At 37.1% G+C, this 20,542-nt stretch overlaps 1 protein-coding gene across 1 annotated transcript in view; it reads left to right on the top strand.

Annotated features, from left to right (window-relative positions):
- The window catches only part of C6H4orf50 (chromosome 6 C4orf50 homolog), a 114,633-nt gene that overhangs the window by 65,943 nt on the left and 28,148 nt on the right, over positions 1 to 20,542 (top strand). The window contains exons 12-15 of the mRNA XM_044681764.1: positions 1,784 to 1,832; positions 4,057 to 4,178; positions 13,396 to 13,614; positions 15,203 to 15,599. Coding sequence (XP_044537699.1) covers positions 1,784 to 1,832; positions 4,057 to 4,178; positions 13,396 to 13,614; positions 15,203 to 15,599 — 787 coding nt within the window. The remainder of the gene's footprint in view (positions 1 to 1,783; positions 1,833 to 4,056; positions 4,179 to 13,395; positions 13,615 to 15,202; positions 15,600 to 20,542) is intronic.

The raw sequence follows: 20,542 nt of genomic DNA, 5'->3' as shown, positions 1-20,542 counted from the left end.
GCCTTCTGATGTCTTCCCTTTGTATTAAGGTTCAATAGAAACTCATCAAATGTGAGCAAGCATAACAGCAGGCCAAAAAGGAGAGACAATTTGTTCATAAAATTATGAAACTGGCATGAGTCAAAGCAAAACAATGAAATTCTGGGGAGATGAGACCCAATTTCAATGAATCACAGTCCTACAAAGATAAATGGAAACCTTTGGGAGACTAGACCAGCTACTGCCATCAGGGTTGTCAACCTCAGAGGGAGGGAGGTCAAATTCAAGTAGAGACTAGAATATCTGTGGGAGAATTCTCTGCTCAGCTGCCCTGATTTTCTTACAGCTATTTCAGAGGTTCAGAAACTCAGAGCTAATAGAGAATTAGAAAGTATTTAGTCTAATCTTCTAAGTTTATAGATAAGGAAACTGAGGCATAGGGGAGCTAAATGGACTAATTTATTCAGCTTGTAAAGGAACCTATATCCAAACCAATCAATCAGACAGTCAATAAACAGTTATTAACTATGTGTTAGCACTGTGCTAAGTGCTGAGGATACAAAGACAAAAGAAGGATCCCAGCCCTTGAGGAGGTCAAAATATAATGGAAAAACAATATTCAACCAAAGTATTTTGACCCTAAACTAAACTCTATTCCCAATGTCTAAAACATTCGTTGTGCTCATTTTTGAGAAGGGGATATGGGACAAATTGTAAAAGAATTAGCCCTGGTTTGCCTCTTTATGAAGTCCAGAAGGTATATGATCTATATTCGTAAAATCTACTTTCTGCCTACGGGAGAGATTGAAGCAATGAGCCACAGGGTTTCCTGTTCCTAATAGCCTTCTTTTGGTGGTTTTAATACTCATCCTTTAAAGTCCTTAAGCACTTTATAGTTTCTACAGAACTATCATATACATTCTTATTTCATCCCACTGGCACTTTGTGGTAATAATAATAATAATAATAATACAAATCTATAGTGTTTTAATGTTTATAAAGTACTTTCTTCATGATAACCCTTTGAGAATAGTAGTACAGGTTTTATTATTCCCATTTTGAATATGAGGAAATCAAAATTCAGAGAAACGAAATTATTTTCCTGGGGTCACACAGCTATTAAGAGTCAGAGCTCATATTTCTGTACAAAAAAAGCTTTTCTCACAATGACTTTATGAAGTAGGTGTTATGAGTATTTATTATTCCCACTTTATAGGGCACAAGGGTACAATGACTTGACCAAGGTCACATTCACACAATTATTAAGAGACCAGACAGAGTCTCTAGATTTCCAACTTCAGTGTCAGTAGTACTCTTTCAACCATGTTTCCCCATCCTCTGGCTAACAACCATGGAATCATAGATTTACTTCTGGAAGGCATATTAGAAATCATCTCATCCAACCAATCTAAACCTAACCCTAACACTTTGAGTCTACCTTAAATCATGATTCAAACCCTAAATTCTAACTTTAAATTTCCTAATTTTATATATAAGAAAACTAAGGCTCATACAGATTGCACAAAATCCTGTTTCCTTTTAAAAGCATTCTTTAAGAAATACTAAATATGTTGGGCTTGTATAATCTTATCTTCCTAATAACTATGTAACTGTGGTCAAATCATTTATCCTCCTAAAACTCTAATTTTATAAACTAGATATAAAAACATTTGCTGTGCCTATTTCTCAGGATTATCATTAAGGAAAGTGTTTTATAAACCTTCAAATGCTTTGGAAATTTGAACTAGCTGATGTTATTACTTCTTGAAAAATAGCAGAATAACTGATTTCTATTTTTTTCCAGCCATGTCACCAATCAGACAGCACATCTGAGGACATTGCCCTTGGAAAAGGTTAGTATAGATACACCCACACATATTTATAGGTTTATATATCTATATCTATATATGTATGTTGGTGCATATATTCCTACATATATTTATTTTTCTTGTAAATGTTTTAATCTTGTTTACATTATAACTATTTCTCAGTGACTCCCCCATCCCCAACAAAACCTCCTCATTTAACAAATAAATTCAGTTATACAAATCAATATGTTGGCCTTACAGGGCAGCTAGGTGGTACAATGGGTGGAGTATCAGACTGGGAATCAGGAAGATCTGGATTCAAATTCAGCCTCAGACACATCACTTAACCCCTATTCACCTCAATTTATTCATCTATTAAACGAAGATAATAATAGCACCTCTCTCTCAGGATTGCTATGAGGATCAAATAAGATAAAAATCATAAAGCCCTTAGTACAATGCCTGCCCCATGATAGCTAGATATTATTCCTGAAAAAATATGTGCCTCTTCCTGTAGCCATAATCTATCACCTGTTTGCTGAGACCTGGCAGATGTTTCTCCTCTCTAAAGCATGATGGTCCCTGTATCAGTCAGAATTCTGAAGTCCTTCACTGTTGTTTTCCTTTATTGTGATCACCAGTCAATAAGCATTTAACTGTATACCAGACACTGTGCCAAGTACTGAGAAAACAGCAGAAAGAAAGACAGTCCCTCCCTTCATGGAACTTACACTCTAGTGAAGGAAGACAATACATAAAAGGAAGCTGAAAAGAGGAAAAAGTGAGATACTTCACACAAGAGCATGATGGAGGAGTTCAGATTTCAGATTGATGAGAAATGAATTGTTGTTCTGTTATTTCAGTTGTCTGGCACTTGGTGACTGACTCCATTTGGGTTTTTTTGGCAAAAGTTGCTGGCGTAGTTTGCCATTTCCTTCTCCAGCTCATTTGATAGATGAGGAAACTGAGGCAAACATGGATTAAGTGATTTATCTGGATTTCCATAGCTAATAAGTGTCGGAGGCCAGATTTGAAGTCATAAAGATGAGTCTTCCTGATTCCAAGCCCAGTGCTCTATCCACTCTACCAGCAAACTGCCCTGAGAAATGAATTACATCATGAAATTTGTTCTCCTGGCTCTGCTTACTATGATCTGCATCACTCTATTGTATCCACATACTACAAGTTGTCTGGGCAATGAATGGGCACTTTCCTTCCAATTCTTTGCACCTTCAAAAGTGCTGTTACACATATTTTGATACATATGGAATCTTTTTCACTGTCTTTGACCTCCTTGGAGTATGTAGTCTCCGTAATTATGTTGCTTGGTCAGTAAGACTTTCAGCAGGATGAACATATGTGCTTACATGCAAAATTCTATATTTGAGGTTCCAAAATAGCATCAGTCTCAAGCAGAACAATTCCAAAGTCAGAATAATGGTAGGAGTTTTTCAGTGGCAAAGTACTCAGTCAGACTTAGATTATAAAAGAATACTTCAAAAACCTCTTTCCATTCTTTTAATGCTTGCTACTCTTTTCTCAGCTGAATATGCAACTCAGAAGTTGCCATATGGCCATTCACCATATTTCTAGATCTTTTTTTTGTACTCAAAATTCTGTAAAAAAAACTGGGAACTGTAGGATAACTAAAGTGTTTTCCCATTTCTCTTGGAGATTGTTATCATCAGACAAATGTCTATTGCATTCTGGCTGTGGCAGTTGGCAATTAGTTATATTGATGGAGGCAAATAATTCTAACACAATGTGGTAGAGAGAGCATTAGTTACATAGTCAAGAGAACAGAGTTTTTAATTCTGTAACCAAGAACAAAGCATTTCACCTTTGCTCACTTTGTTTTTTCATTGCAAAAGGAAGTTATTAGAGAAGCTGATCTCTCTTCTGTCTCTGAAGTTCTATATCCTAAGGTCTCTTCACTACTAATATTCCATGCTATGCTAGCATTTCATGTTCCAAGGTTCCTTTTAGTGCTATAATTCTATATTCCAAAGCCCCTCTCCATTCTGGCATTTTATATTCTAAGGGCCTTCCCAACTCTGACTTTTTTTGTGTTCTAATTTTCACTTCTAACTTAAATATTCTCTGTTCCATTTTCTGAGCCTCCTAACTCCAACATTCTGTGTTCTATCAAAGTGTAGCAGAATGGAGGAGCATCAAAAGAAGATGATAGAAAATAAAAGAGAAAATGTCAAGACAATTTTTTGGCTCTAAGTGTGGTTTTTGAGATTCGAATGATGGTATTCTTTCATAGATCAAACCTGTCTCCTGAGCCCAGATATGGCCAATCCACTCATTGGATATTTCAGTTCTGACACCTCTCCTGCTGCTGACTCTGACCCATTACTTTGGAAAACTCACACTGGGTCTCCAAATGTGAGTAAATTCCCAACGACTATTTTTAGATTTTAAAAGACCTCAAATGCTATCCATTGTACTTCTTTCCATCGCCTGCAGGCAAACCTAAAATCAGATGGTGTTTGAATCAAGCCTTTTACTTAGCTTTAGCAGTGAAATCTGAATCTTTAAAAAAGTAATGGAAAAATAAACATTTTCAAAATAAAAAATTACATCTTTTTATTAAAAATAAGAATAAATATTGAGCCTCATTTCTTCAAAACTCAAATATTTGATTTATACTTTAACAAATACTCTGTATACTTCATTAGTCCAAGATTCAAGGGGATGGAGGGAGGGTACTTGTTCCAAGGACACAGATTATCAGTCTCTCTACTATTTACTATATATGACCTTCAAGAATTGTCATAGCCAAAATTTCAATCACCTTTCAGTTAACCTAATGATCTGCCTCTACAAATTTAGTGAGATGGATCCTTAGATGACAAAAACATATCAGTTGTTCTGATTAAACCTTCCTATCTTAGTATATTTGGCCAGAACTGGTACTCCATTGAAATAGTTTTTGAGAGTCTAGAGCAGGGTTCAGCAACCTTTTTGGCTGTGAGAGCCATAAACACCACATTTTTTAAAATGTAATTTCGTGAGAGCCATACAGTGCTCACAGTGCCACTCCTGTAACAGCACCTGAAAATAAAAATTGACTTTATGGCTCCTGCAGAAAGAGCCATATCTGGCCCTCAAAAGAGCCAGATATGGCTCAAGAACCATACATTGCCGACCCCTGCTCTAGAGCCAGACCACAGTGAGGACACAGTAATAGAACTTTAGTGGAGCAAAGAAGGGTTTCAATTTTGAAATAGGTATAGGAACTGGATCAGCAATTTCATCAAAGTAGAAGCTTTCTGTGAACAAATCCAACCATTTTGGAGGGCTATTTGGAACTATGCACAAAGGGCAATAAAACTGTGCATACCTTTTTTCCTACAATACCACTACTGGGTCTATATCTCAAAGAAATTTTAAAAGGGTCACAATAACCCACTTGTACAAAAAACATTTATAGCAACCCTTTGGTAGTGGCAAAGAATTGGAAATTAAGGGGATGTCTGTCGGTTGGGGAATGGCTGCACAAATTGTGACAAATGATGGTAATGGAATACTATTATGCTATAAGAAATGATCGACAGGTCAATTTCAGAAAGAGCTGGAAAGAACTATGTGAACTGAAGCAGAGTGAAATAATCAGAACCAGGACAACATTGTACAAGGTAACAGCAATATTGTGGGATGATCAGCTGTGGAAGACAGCTATTCTCAGCAATACAATGATTCAGGACAATTCTGAAGCACTTATGACAAAGAGAAAGAACCGTTGGAGTCAGAATGCAAATTCAAAGCATGCTATTTTCACGTGACTTTATTTAGGTTTTTATTTTGGGGTTTTGGTTTTTATATAAGTATTCTTTTACAGCAATGAACAATATGGAAATAGGTTGTGCATGATAATACTTGTATAACCTAGATCAAATTACTTAACATCTCTGGCAAGGGGAAGGGAAGGGAAAGAGGGAGACAATTTGGAACTTATAACTTCAGAAAACTTAGTGGAAAATTATTACATGTAATCAGAAAAATAAAATATCTTTAAAAAATAGGGGGAATCCCAGTTGAGGAAATTTCCACTATATTTGCGGTACTTTCTTTGCATTTTAGAATTGTCTCTTTCACTAAGAGATTAAGTGACTTGTCCAGGGTTACACAGCCAATATGTGTCATGAAATAGATAACTATGGAATAAAGAAATAGGTAGGGAATTTGGAGGGGATGCACCAGTACAGTTGGGTTAAAAGCAGCCCACAGATGACTTGGGAAAGGTAACAAGTTATCACACTAAGCTGGGGAAAGAACAAGTAACAGAAACCAAACACAGCCAGGGAAGCAGTGTAAATTAACAGTGGGTTCTTGAAGACTGGGAAGTAGAAGTCAAGGAAGTTTATAAAAAGGTTTTTTTAATAGTTAACCAGGGAAGGAAAAGGGTAAGAGGGTCAACTGTCATCTTAAGTCTATGAGCCAACTGTTAGAATGTTGCATAGGGGAAATGGCTTCACTAACACTAACTATAAAGCAGCCGGCTTAGGCAGGGCTATTAAGGCAGGGGAAGATGGGAATCTCATGGAGTACTTCTCAGGATGGTATCAAGATGAATCAGGTCTCAGGAAACTCCAGATAATCAGCAAATTAATCCAATAAAGGCTAGGGAGAATAGGGTTTACTGTGGTTGCCCACCAGCACAGTAAAACACCTAACTCAACCTAGTATCTTGATTGAAGGTCTCTCAGTGAATTCAAGGTTAGTTCCACTTTCCTAAGATCCTAGTATAAGTCCACAAGCTAGCTGATCAGTTGCCAAAACCTCCAGCTCCACTCTCACTCTCCAAGGCAAAACTGTCAGATTTTTACCAGTCTCTGTGAACTAGCACCAGCCCCAAATTCCAGGTTTGGAATGTTCAGCTTCTGCCAGATTTTTGCCTGGCCTACTTTTTTTTTTTCAGTTTCCATCTCTGTATTTATTTTTTTTAAACTTTTATTAATATTCGTTTTTAACATGGTTACATGATTCATGCTCCTACTTTCCCCTTCACCCCATGAACCCCCCCACCCATGCCGACGCCCATTTCCACTGGTTTTATCATGTGTCCTTGATCAAGACCTATTTCCAAATTGTTGATAGTTGCATTGGTGTGGTAGTTTCGAGGCTACATCCCCAATCATGTCCACCCCAACCCATGTGTTCAAGCAGTTGTTTTTCTTATATGTTTCCTCTCCTGCAGTCCTTCCTCTGAATGTGGGTAGCATCTTTACCATAAATCCTTCAGAACTGTCCTGTGTCATTGCATTGCTGCTGGTACAAAAGTCCATTACATTCGATTTTACCACAGTATATCAGTCTCTGTATACAATGTTCTTCTGGCTCTGCTCCTCTCACTCTGCATCAATCCCCAATCATGTCCGCCTCAGCCCATGCATTCAAGCAATTACTTATCTTCTATGCTTCCTCTCCTGCAGATCTTCCTCTGAACGTGGGTAGTGTTCTTTACCATACATCCCTCAGAATTGTCCTGGGTCATTGCATTGCTGCTGGTACAGACAACTTGTATCTCTTAAAAAAGTTTTAACTAGAGTTACATACACTATTGTATTTTCTAAGGGGAAATTACAATAGACTTTTTTAAAAAAGAAAAGAAAAAATGTAAAATCTTCCCCTTATAATAAATTTTTTTAAACTAAATGTCATTCATAAGGAAGAACAGTATATTAGCCATTACATTGTGAGAAAAGGAGTAAGATGGGAATTTATTTTCTTGCCTAACAATTTATTGAACTGATGGTAACAAGTTAATCTGTGACTCTTCGGTATCCTAAAAGTAAAAGACTCTTTTGCCTATCATTCAAGGCTCTCCAAAATCCAGCAACACCCTGCCTTTCCATTCTTACTCCTTACTATTTCATCTGTACTTTAGCCAAAACACATAATATACTCTTTAGCCTCAATGCTATCATTCCCAAGGTCAACAATGAAATCCTTTCCCCTCTTTCCTAGTTGAATTCTTAGCTATCCTTTAAAACCCAACTGAAATGTCACTTCCATCAGAAAGCCTTCTCTAATTTCTGAGGTTATCTTTATCCAGAATTCAATGAACACTTTGAACTTCTTTCAATATATTTGCCACACAATAATGTTCATGCTTATTTCCTGAGTAGGTAGCTTTAGCCCCCCTCCTAAAGCAATCTCCTTTGAGGCAGGGCTTGTATCATCTGAATAAGTAGCCTTCAGAGCTACTGAATTCTTGCTCACTACTTCTATATGGAAGTTGAAATGGCTGCATTTTCTTTCATGTAAGTACACATTGAAGATAAATATTAATATCCTTTTCTGGATCAGATTTCATCAGGATCAGTCAAGTTCTAATAAAACAATATGGAATATTCAAAGGCAAAATGACAAGTCAAAGCAGGGATCTCATCTCATATTTATTTACCAAGACATCCATATTGTAGTAAGAAAATTAAATATATAATCAGAAGACCTGAATTTACATCCCATATCCAGTACCTGTGTCTGACAGTGAGTGGATCCTTAATTTCTAAGCCTCAGTTTCCTCCTTTGTTAAGTGAATATGTTATTTTGCTTCTTTTTTGCCAATGAAAATGACCTCTAGGTTGGAAATGGTAAAACAAAAATAGCTCAGAGGAGACTAATACCCAAGATAAGTAAGAAGAAAAGTAAAATAGTTTCTAGCTTCCTTTGTTGAGCAGAAGTTTCCTGTACCATATGAGTGACATCCTTGGGTAGTAAAAGAACTTGCAAATCTAATTGCTTAGTCACTATGATTGGATTTGAAAATTCCCTCAGTATACCTGAGAGGTGTTCAAAACTAGAATAAAAAGGAAAATATCCTGGTTTTCAGAAAAAAATTGTAAGAGAATAGACTTTTCAAAAAATAGTCCAGTGAGCTTCACTTAGTTTCTTAAGGGGGAAAAATTTGACTGTATTATTAAAGAGGCAGTCAGGGGCAACTAAGTGGTGAAGTGGATGGAATTCTGGACCTGGACCAAGAGAACATTGCTCATAGAAAGCCAAACATTGTGGAAAGATCCAATGTAATGAACTTTATTAGTAGTAGCAATGCAATGATCCAGGACAATGCTGAGGGACTTATGAGAAAGAACACTATCCATATTGAGAGAAAGAACTGTGGGAGTAGAAACGCAGAAGAAAAATATATGACTTATCACTTGTTTATGTGGATATATGATTTGGGGTTTTGGTTTTAAAATATCACTCTATAGCAAAAATGAATAATATGGAAATAGGTATCAAGTGATAACATTTTTATTATCCAGTGGAACTGCATGTTGGCTCTGGGAGGGGGGAGAGAAGAGAGGAGGGAAAGAAAATGAATCATGTAAACAAGGGAAAATATTTAAGAATTTAAAAAAATTAAAAATAAAATAAAGAACTCTGGACGTTGAATCAGGAAGACTCAACTTCGTGAGTTCAGATCCGACCTCAGACACTTACTAGCTATGTGACCTTGAGGAAGTCATTTAATCCTGTTTACCTCATTTTCCTCATATGTGAAATGAACTAGAGAAGAAAATGGCTACTACTTTGCTGAGAAAACCCCAAATGGGGTCACATAGAATCAGACATGATTAAAAAAATCATTGAACAACATGTCAGTGAGCATCTAGAAAAGGCAATAATGAACAAAGAATCAGTATAAGATCACCAAAAAGAAGTCCTGCCAGTCTAATAATACTTTTCCTTTTTGAGAGTATTCCTCACCTTTCAGATCAGGGGAATGAGTACTGTAGCTATAATTTACTCAAATTTGTGCCAAGTGTTTGACAGAATATCTCCTGTTGTTCTCGTGGAGAATATGACTGGCAGGGACTAATGGTAGTAGGATTAGGAAATTCAGAAGGGTTGAATTATTACTTCCAACTTGGAAGGATGTCTATAGGCTGGTGTCCAGGAATCTGTGCTGATTCTGTGTTGCTTAATCATTTTTTTAATTGAAAACCTAGATAAAAACATATGGTTTGTGTGTATTATTCTCTGATGATACAAAGCTGAGAGAGATAGTTAATGTTTGAATTTTAGAGGTGGGATCCCAAAAGATCTTGATAAGCTAGAATAGTGACTCTCAAATGATGGTCTAGGGACTACTGAATAGCCAATGGTATTCCTTTCCTTGATTTGGGTTGTAGCACTCAGGAATGAAAATGAGCTCATGATGTAATTACCCTGAGGGCACTGGGGCATTTATGATCTCCAAAGAAAATGAGGTGTTAGATTTTGAAAGACTAACATAGTTTATATGTTGTAATCACATGATTTTAAGAATAAAACAGGAAAAAATAATTTTGAAGCTTACTTTTCACTGGAACATCCTGATCATGGCTAGACATTTATTAGTGAGAAAGTACCTTTTCTTGGATATGATTTGCTTTTCTTCTCTAGATCTTTACTCCTCGGGGAAGAAGAAAACAATATCCCTCTTCCATAATCACAGGCACACAAGTTAGTGAAAACTAATCAAGTAGAATACAAATATATATAGAAAATCAGTCCCCTTACTTTTAGGTAGGGTTTTGAAAGTTTTTTGATAACAACCTTAGAAAATAATCAGGTCATGTCACTACTTCCATTTTACTTATAAGAAATCAGTCTTGGAGAACCAATGTATCTTAACAGAGTCATACAGAGATTCCTTCTATCTTCTGACTTTATTACAAGGACTCTTCTGGAGACCATGTATTTGTTTTTAGAGATAGTTGGCAACTTCATTTCAATATAATTAACTTCCTTTATATTTATACACTTAAAAATATTCTGAGAAGACATCTGAAGGCTTTATTATGCTGCTAAAGGGGTACCTGATACAACAAATTAAAGGATTTCTGTTCTAGTTGAAGATATGAGATATTTTTTTATAAAAAATAATTAACATTCCCATAGTTCTTTAAGGTATGTAAAACAGTTTCTCAACAATATCCCTATGAGGTAGGCAGGTCAAGTCCTCTTCTCCCTGTCTTAAAGATGATAAAGTTGAAGTTTGAATATTTTGGTCTTCTTTGACTTTTGTAAGTTCATATGTCTAGTAAGCATCAGAATTAAAAATTTGAACCCAAAAGACAGAGACCTCCAAATTCTTTGGAAAATTGATTTTTATTGATATTTTTCATATCACCTAGATCAGTGATGGGCAAACTTTTTAAAGAGGGGGCTAAAGGAAAGGAAATACTCATCTGTCAGTCTGTTTCTAAGGCAACTCTTTCGAAGTTTCATTGTATTGTATCCTACTCATTATATACATCAGATTATGAATAATGTTGCTGGGGCCAGATAGAACATTTCAGGGGGCTGCTTGCAGGCAGTAGTTTGCCCATCACTGACCTATATCAGAGATATCAAATGCACACAGCATGGCCTGAACTAAACATAAGTGGGAAATAGTCCACAAAATAAAAGGCAATAAAGTACAGATAAAATTTCATTTTAAAACTAAGTCTATGTGTGGTCTACAGGAATCATTATATATGGTTTAGTCACCCCCATTTCTATTTGAGTTTGAAATCACTGACTTCTATTTCCCTCTTGATGTCTCCCCTTCTAGGAAAGTCATCCTTTATAATATATTTTAAAGAAAAAAAGAGTAAAAAGCTATCAACACATTGAAAAAAAATCTACTGTTATATGCAATATTCCTCACAGTTGGATCCCCTACCCTTCAACCTGTGTAAGGGACAGAGAGACTCCATTTATACTTAAGCTCAATTATTTAGTTTTGGGTATCCTTTGTGCCTCCTGCCTTCCCTACCCCCGCCCCCACCACCATGTTATTTCTTTCTGGTTCAGAAATGATTGGCAAGTTCAGAAGTGTGCCACCCCAAATATTTACAGAGTTCTAACTCCAGCCTTCTCTGCCAGGGTTTTGCCATCACAGTCTCTACTCTGTGGGGACTAGCATAGGAACTGGGACCCAAAACTTCTCTGGCTGGTTACATACAAAATAGGGGTCGTTTGCATTTGCCTAGACCTAGAATGAATCCTCTCCTTATCCCCTGCCCGCTTTTGGAATGAGCCCAGATTAGGCTGCAGGGGCTGATACCCTCTTCCTCTTTATCTCGACATTCCCCCCTCAATATTCTCCATTCTGCCGTTTTTATTTCTTCTCATGCTGAGGTCCTCCTTCATCCATTCTCTGGCCCAAACACATCCAGGGGTTAGTTCTACCAGTTTGGAAGAAATTGATTGAAGCTCTTGTAGTCCAGGGGGATGATTATTGATTGCAGACAGCTGTGTAAATGCTGCCGCTGCCCCTGGCTGCTGTCTACCTTCCCCCTGGGATCCTCAACCTTTGCTTCCTTTGCACTTGTTTTCTCAGGGAGCTGAGATGGAGGGGTTTGCCTGGTAAGGAACTGGAGAGAAAATTGCTACTTTCTCCATCTTCTAGGCATCTTGGTGTCTAAACACTTATTCCTGCTGATAGTTTTCCCCCATTCAGTGCATTAATTGGGTTTGTCTCTCATGACCTCATATGTCTGCTTTCACAGTCTTCTCCCTTCTTTTGCTATTTGTCTTGATTTTTTTCCTTTTCCTTTTGCTCTCTATTTCAGCCCCTTTTCTTCTCATCCTGCTTCCTTGGCACAGAGCCTCCATGGGGGACCCAGGCTCCCCTTCCATGGCTGTGTCTTTCTTCCTTATCAGATGTTATAGTTCCCCCCCTCTTCTGAGTGTGAGGCTTCTCCAATCCAAAAATATCCTCTTTTCTTTTCCATGATCTGCTCTGCTCTTTGCTTTTTCTCTTGAGTTTTGTCCCTAAAAGTCTGTCCATGACTGCTGGAGGTTGCTAAAAAATGCCACACTTCCCTTTGCCCTTTTTAAGCCCTTCCACAGCAGTCCACATAGATCTTCTCCTTATGTTCCACCTCTCAGGGCCCCAGGGTGTTCAATTGCTCCCCAACACCACTCACCAATCCCCAGCTAGACTATGGATTCCTGAAATCATCTTATCATCTCAAATTTGTACTCTTGGTGTTACAGAAGTATTTAGAAGGTCACTATGGCCTTACCCCCTCGGAATCTGATCTGAGGGAGACATCATGTTTAAATCCCATATCAAGGGAGGGGCAGTTCTGCCAGCACCCACAGCCCAAATTCCATCTATATTGTCCCAGTTAAGATATTTCTCCAGACTGGACCAATAAGGACCCCAATAACCTAAGGCTACCATTTAACTTCTAGTGATATATTTCTCTGCTGTTAAACCCTCAAGGTCTTATCTTCTCCATGGATTTTGGCCCCCACCATCCTGGTCTAACACAGAGATACCCAAGCCCCCACCTGTGCTAGTTCACTGGCAGCAAAGGAACCTCCCTGTTTTCCTTAAGTACTCTTACAGATTTGGCAAAAGGAAGCAATAGGTTTGGTCACTTGTGCAAAAGCTATGTCTTCCTTGCATTGCTGTTTACCTCCTCCCACCAGAATTCTCAAATTCAACGCCATGTGTCCTGATTCCAAGTCCATCACATTTTCTATCAAGCCATGTTTCATCTTGCTTTACTGCAAGCTCTCCAAACAAAAGTTTGTTGGGTTAAATGGCTTTTACTGATTTAGCAAAATAGAGAATTTCATCCCTTTTGTTCATGCTCTTGTTTCACAGTTGCCTTCTGGAGTAATGAATAATCCCAGAACCTGCCAGACTGGAATGGATGTGGGTGTGGGGCTGATTTCTGAAAGCATTCAGCAGGAAACACATGAGATCTGCAGCCTCTCCACCCCTCCAACCAATGACCTCCCTCTGCCTTCGAAAGTAATGAGCCCAGAGAGGATCCTAGCCTTGCATTGGGAACTAAGCCACAGCCGCTACAATAATTATCAGGTCAATAAATCACCTTTGGTGTTAAGAATTTAATGGAATCAATCATTCTTCTATACCACATAAATACTTGAAGTCCTATTCTTAGAACTTTTAAAGATAATACATTAGAAAGAAAGAAAGAAAAATGATTAAAGACCCTATTAAATGACAAGTGTTTTTATCTTTGGTTTTAACACTGGCAATTAGAGAAGAATAAGACATGCTGCAACCTTGCCCCACTCTTTCAGGAAACTGGACTTTGGGAAATTTCCAGGCACCTACAGTGACATTTAATGGAACAACACCTGCCAAAGGTGTTATACTGGACCTGTTCTTCTTTCCCTTATAAAGATTCCAGCTAATTCTACTCTCAAAGGCATTCACTGTTAATTTCCTAATTTTTAGAATTCTATGGTAGGCAGATCTAATCAATAGCAAACAGCTGTGACTACGACTTGCCTGCTGCCATAGGCGGTCACAGCCTTCCAAAAGTTCCAAGAATCATAAAATGTTAGTGCTGGAAAGGACCTTGGAGAGCGTCAAGCTCAGTTTGCACATCCCTTTACTATTTAATAAGCAAGAAAATTAAGGGCCTGGAGAGTTCAGTATAGTGGAAAGATCATTGGACTTAAAAGGCAGAAAGCCCGGGTTTCAACTCTGCATTTTCCATTTACTAACTGTGTGACCTCAAGTATTTCCTTTCTCTTCTCTTAGCCTCAGTTTCCTCATTTATAAAATGCAGCTAATTCTGGCCCTCTTAAGATTGTTGAATCAACTGAGGTACCATAGGTGAAAGTTCTCAGTGTAATTACTTGAATATAAAAGCACTTGTTAATATGATCATGGATAATAATTCATTTTTATTACTATAATGATTATCATCAACATTATGATAATTCTTGAGAGCAGGGGCTAGTTCATTTCGTCTTTGTTTTGCTGATACTCTCCTACCCCCAGCACAGTGCCTGGCATATAGTAATGTGCCATTATATTATAGTAATAATTTTTGTTAAATTTGATTGAATAGAATAATCATAGTCATTATACCTAAGGACAGAAGTTAGTGACATACTCAGGACTCATTCTTAATTTTTTTTATTGGAAAGAATGGAGAAAATATAAATAGAAAGAGAGATCTAGGCAATCTCAAAATAGGCAGCTGAGTTATGTCTACGAGACTTGATGAGGGCTTAGGAACAAACTGCTGAGCTAGCAAAATTCATTGAAAGGATTCTCCTTTTAAATCTCCATAGAGAGCATTTCAAGGAGCACTCAAACATTTCTGATCTCATGAGTGATTTTAATTTTCACACCCAATACTTAACTTTACAAGCATTCTGTGGGGTGATAAAGAGCTTCCCTGAGAATATACTAAAAATTAAAGCAAGGCTTTGAGAGAAGCTCAATCTGTCTAACAACAATTAAGCACATTTTATAAGATCAGGTTCTATCTTACTAAAAGAGTATGAGACTTTCTGCATATTCTTGTGAAGATCTATAATTATAATTTTGAGCTGCAGTATAAAGAACACAGAATTGTCCTTTGTTATGATTTCATCATAGTTGTTTCTGGATGATAACACCACTCCTTTTCCCCTTTCTCTTCTAGACTCTGGCTGTCCCTTCTGCATCAGCCCTCGGTGGCTCTATGACACAGCCCAGTCTGGTGGAGCAATGCCAGCCCACACAGACCTGTTTCTCAGAGCCTTTAACTGGTAGCTCTTTCGAGGAACATCAAGGGCAAAAGCAAGGATGCAAATGGGGTTACCCATCATGTAGTGAGACAAAAAATCAGCATTCAGGGACTGAGCACTGGGGAAGCAGCCCCAGAAATACCATTATGAATAACACATGGACCTCTGGAGACCAGCCAGATGGCTCAACCTCCAAGACTACAGCAAAAAGCCATTTGTCAAATGGATTGTCAGCAAGTAATAAAGGCTTAATTCCTTTGGGGAAAGACTCAGACGTGCTGGAAAGAGCAAGATCCCTGACTATAAAGCAAGGTAAAGTGCTTTCCTAATTTTGCTCATCATTTTCTGAGGAAGAATGGCAAGATCTTTGGTTTTCTTCTAGCCAAATCACACTGAAATATCTGCTTAGGTTGGATAAGGATAGTGGATGTTGGCCACTGTAAATTTCTTTGTGAGGACAATAGTGAAACCTGACAAGAGAAGTCTATAGTCCTTTGTGATTCACAAAGCATTTCTCCTGAAACACCCCTGAAAAAAGGAAGAATAGGAAATATAATCACCATTTTACAGATATGGAGCCTGAGGCTCAGAGAGATGAATTAACTTGCCTAAGACCACATAGCTAGTAACAGGGTTGAGACTGGTCATACAATCATAGCATTGAAAGGCAGAAGGTATCTTTGTGATTGTCTAATTCAAACTTTTTTTATGGAAGAGAAACAAAGGCCACTAGATTGGGAAAGTCCCACTGGTAGAGTAATTGTCAGTGATGCCATGATTCAAACTCACATCCTGTGATATGGTGCTCCTATCTCCCAATTTTGCTGTGGAACCTTGGGCTGTAAACTAGAGTTCCTTCCATTATACCATATCTTAACTATTAGCATTCATTCGTCTGATGTTTACTAAGGGCACCTCTACCATGAAAATTTCTCCCCCAAACATATTCATACTTAGTATAAATGAAATTCCTCTTCTCAAATTTCTCATATTTTTTCTTTATTTTTATTTTGGCATAGCTCTCCTTTGTTCTTGGGATATTCTATCATGTTTCAAACATATTGGTGTTTATGTCCATTTGTCATAATCCAGGATGGTTCAGTGATATGACTAATGTCTCACGCAGGAATTGAACTTACTCTTTTTACTCCAGATGCTTCAATATTCTCCATCAGTTTCCACTAAAAAGGCTGAAACCAGGGTGTGATCATGATGCTTGTATTCCTTGCAATTGGTAATTCAGTGAATTTTCAAAAGAGTTTTGTAACCTTTGAAATCTTTATTTCCCCCATGTAAGGACAAGAATCTAACATATATTTCAAGCTTTTCAAAACTTTGAAAAAGCATCTTTTTCAGAGATGTTTAAAGGGCTAACAGACACTATCTAGTGGTAGGATCTATGGATGTGTGATAAGTGCCCTTATTTTCTTGATAAATCTACATAGGTTTAATCACCACAACCAACTGCTTTTACTCTAATTGACACAAAGAAGTCGATCCTTCAAAAGCTTCTCTGCTTCACAATATGATGTTGAGCATAGAGATAACATCTCTTTGAGATCTCTCCACAGCTGCTGCTATATAAAGTGCTCCTTTGGGGGATGGGGTGGAGAGCCATATATGCTTCTATTATTTAGCCAGAAATTTGAAACCAGTATATTAATCCTGTGAAAAAAAAAAGAAAAAACCTTCTGATTCAAAAATGGCAGGTATCTTGTAGCCCATATAGTGTGGCTGAGATGGAACACACCTCTTGGGAGATCGGGAGTAGGAATAGGAAAGAACATTGTCACCTACTTTCAGAGGCAGCTGTTCTATAGCAATAACAATTTGATTTGATAAATATTAAGCTTCTACTGTGTATAAAGTACTTTTTAGATGCTGGGATAGTTTAAAAATGAAAAAGAAAAAAAGAAATAGTCACTATCCTCAAGAAATATATTCTACTGGATTTAATCTTTATATTCATGTAGCCCTTAAAAGGTACATGAGACATTGCAGTACCCATTTTATAGATCAGGATTTTTTGTTTTGTTTTGTTGTGCTTTTTACACTTTACAAATCAGAAGGTTCCATGTCCAAAGCCATAGAGTTAAAGCTAGCTTCAGGATCTGAACTCACTGTCCCCGAATAGCACATTCAAGCTTTCTACTCTTTCAAATGGAATGTTGGAAGGTCTAAGTTCCAGTATGATTGGAACTTAACTGATGATATCTCTAGGGCAAATCACCTTAACCTCTTTTCATCTATATAATAGATAGGTTGGTAACATCACATATAAAGTGCTGAATCTGGATTCAAGAAGTTCTGAGTTCAAATCTGACCTCAGATACTTTTTGTGTAAATCTGAGTAAGTGCCCTATCTTGTCGACCTCATTTTCCTCATTTTCAAAACAGGCATTGAGAATATGAAATCAGTAAAGGGCCTTTTAGATTATCTTATTTGACATCCTCATTTTATAGATGAAGAAACTGAGGCCAAGATAGGTAAAGTAACTTTCCCTGAGGCACAGTTAATGGCAGCACCCAGAGTAGAACCTGTGTATCTTAATTTCCCCTCCATTACATCAACCCCAAAATAATACATATATTTGCTCTGCTCATTCATGCTTGCTAGTATTCTGTACTCTATTGCTTCTGCTGATTTGGGCCATGGACATCTTCAATGACTCATGCCATTTGTCCAGCCCAAAGACAATCACTTTTATATATGCCCCCAAAGTGCTTGCAACTGCCCCATGTAGAAATCACAGAGACTTTCATGTAGTTGGTGGAGCATTGTTTTTAATCACATAAATTTGAAGTGGAAATGGTGACTCTAAAGCACTGAATCCAAAGGAATCTAAAGACCTGGATTCTAATTCACCTCAGTCACTCACTGCATCCAGTGAGACCTTGGACGAGTCATTTTAGTTTCTGCATCTGTAAAATGGGGTTTGTTACATCTATTCTACCAATCTTATAGGTGGAAAGCACCAAATGAAACAGCTGATAGCAAAGACCCATAGAGCTGAAAAGGAACTTATTTAACCTCTATGGGTAGTCAAAAAATCAAGTTGATTTTGTGAGCTTGCAGAGATATTGTTTAAAAACCTCCAAAGATAAGCTTAAGGAGGAAATAGTGGGGGACCTCAACCTTCCCCTATCAGAACTAGATAAATTGAACCCTAAATTTAAAAAAAAATCAAATAAATAAATAAATATATGGGCAGGCAAATAACTAAATAATTAAATGGATGGGTGAATGGTTGAATAAATAAATGAATGAATGAATGAATGAATCAATGAATGAATGAATCAATGAATCAATGAAATGTTCCAAAGATAAAGAGATCCTAGGGATGATGGGTATGCAGTAGTTTATTAATAAATGTTGGATAAAAGTAATAGAGAATCTTGAACAACTCATTCATTTTATAGCTCCAAAATAATAAATCCAAAAGACAGGGAAATAATTTGATACTCTAAATATATTTCAAAATGCAAATGTACCTTTTCTAATGTCCTCATCTAATGGTTCCATGATGTGATATGACCCTAGGTTCTCAGCTCTGGGATGTGTTACACAAATGGAAAAATTTTGAACTTGGATCTGGTGACTGCCTATGTATCTGTTACTTATCGATCCACCTTGACTCTATTTATCATGGCTTCTCACAAGCAGCTTGCTCAGCTAAAAGAGTATTGGTACTGGAGTCAGAAGAATTAATACTTACTATTTGTATTATTATTGACAAATTACTCTTCATGGGACTCAGTTTCCTCATCTGTAAAACTGAAGGGGTTGGAGTAGATGGCTTCTGAGACTCCTTCCATTTTTAAATCACTGATCTTATGATCCTTATGAGCACCAAGTAGAGAGGAATGATTTGGCCACGGTGAGACATGAAACCATTTGTCAATAAGATATACATTTCAGTATAGAAGAGAAAAGCTTCATGGATGAAACCACAGGTTTTCTAAAATAGTGGCATCCAAATTTTCTTATGTTTTTGTATCTCTGGCCCCAAAACAATGCCTGGAACATAGTATTTGTTTAATAAATGCTTGTTGATTGTTTTATTAAAGATATGTGTAAAAATCCTCATAATTTTCAGCTGAGACTGTCATTAGGAGCAAAGGATCTTTAGCTGTGTCCCCATTTGCACATCCTCTCCTCTCTTTTCTTACACTCTGAACTTTCAGATGGTGCCTTAGGATTTAGAAACTGGTATCTCTGTGTTAATTAAGCTGACCTTTGGTTATTCCATAGAGTTAAGAGACTTATTCAAATGTTCCTGCACACAACTGTGTGTCTTGGTTGGCTTTTACATAAATACATTGTGGTTAATAAGAGAATAGGTCAACCTTGTTACTCTGCAGGTGTATTGTAGAAGAAGCTATGAAGATAGAGGTGTCCTAGGGATGCTGAATCTGAAGCAAGAGCTTAATAAATATTGGAGTAAGAATAAATCAGTAGTAAACTCTTGCTTACTATTACAGTATGATTATCTTCCCTGATATTGACTGCAAAGAAAAGGTTATGCCTCTCTTCCTCCCCTACCCCCTGCCACTAAAAAACTTTCCTTTTTTAATGGTCTATTAACAATGAATTTAGGAAAACTGTATTTTTTTCAGTGTACCCTAGGAATTAGAGATGAAAGGGATATGAGAATTCCCCTAGTCCAAACACCTCATTTTTTACAGATGAAAAAAAATGAGACCTAAGAAGGGCAAAGATTTGTTAAGATTCTTCTAGATAATATCAGAGACAGAATATGACTTCAGCTCCTGTACTTACAAATCCATTCTTCATTCTTTTGCCACCATTAGATCTAGCAGATAGATATGTTCATTTCCTGTTTTCTAAGTGCTGTTTTCTTCTTCTTAAATAAATTTACCTTTTTCTAGCTCAATGGTTGTTGCCTTCTTATGGTGTTCCAGTTTTTACTTGCCTTATTCTTTCTGATTTTATAAACATCAATTTTTATATTTCACAAACTTTTTATTCTAGACAAGAGTGGCCTTCAATTTGTGGGTGGAAAAAGAGAATGTAACTATTGGATGCCTCCATCTGCCTTTCCACCTATATCTTTGATTCTTTGGGTTTTGTCCTGGAATTCAGAGTTAGGTAAGAGAATTTAAGTGGAGTCAGGTCACTGGAAAAGTGCACAGAAATATGAACCTGCAATGGAAGCAATATGATAAGATGGAAAAGTCAGTAAATATAAAACTCCAAATACATATCGTTGTATATACATGTTTATATACATGCA

The sequence above is a fragment of the Gracilinanus agilis genome, chromosome 6 (genome assembly GCF_016433145.1).
Source record: "Gracilinanus agilis isolate LMUSP501 chromosome 6, AgileGrace, whole genome shotgun sequence".
Classification (NCBI taxonomy): domain Eukaryota; kingdom Metazoa; phylum Chordata; class Mammalia; order Didelphimorphia; family Didelphidae; genus Gracilinanus; species Gracilinanus agilis.
Note: the sequence above shows the minus strand (reverse complement) of the source record. Positions and strands in the feature narration are given on the sequence as shown.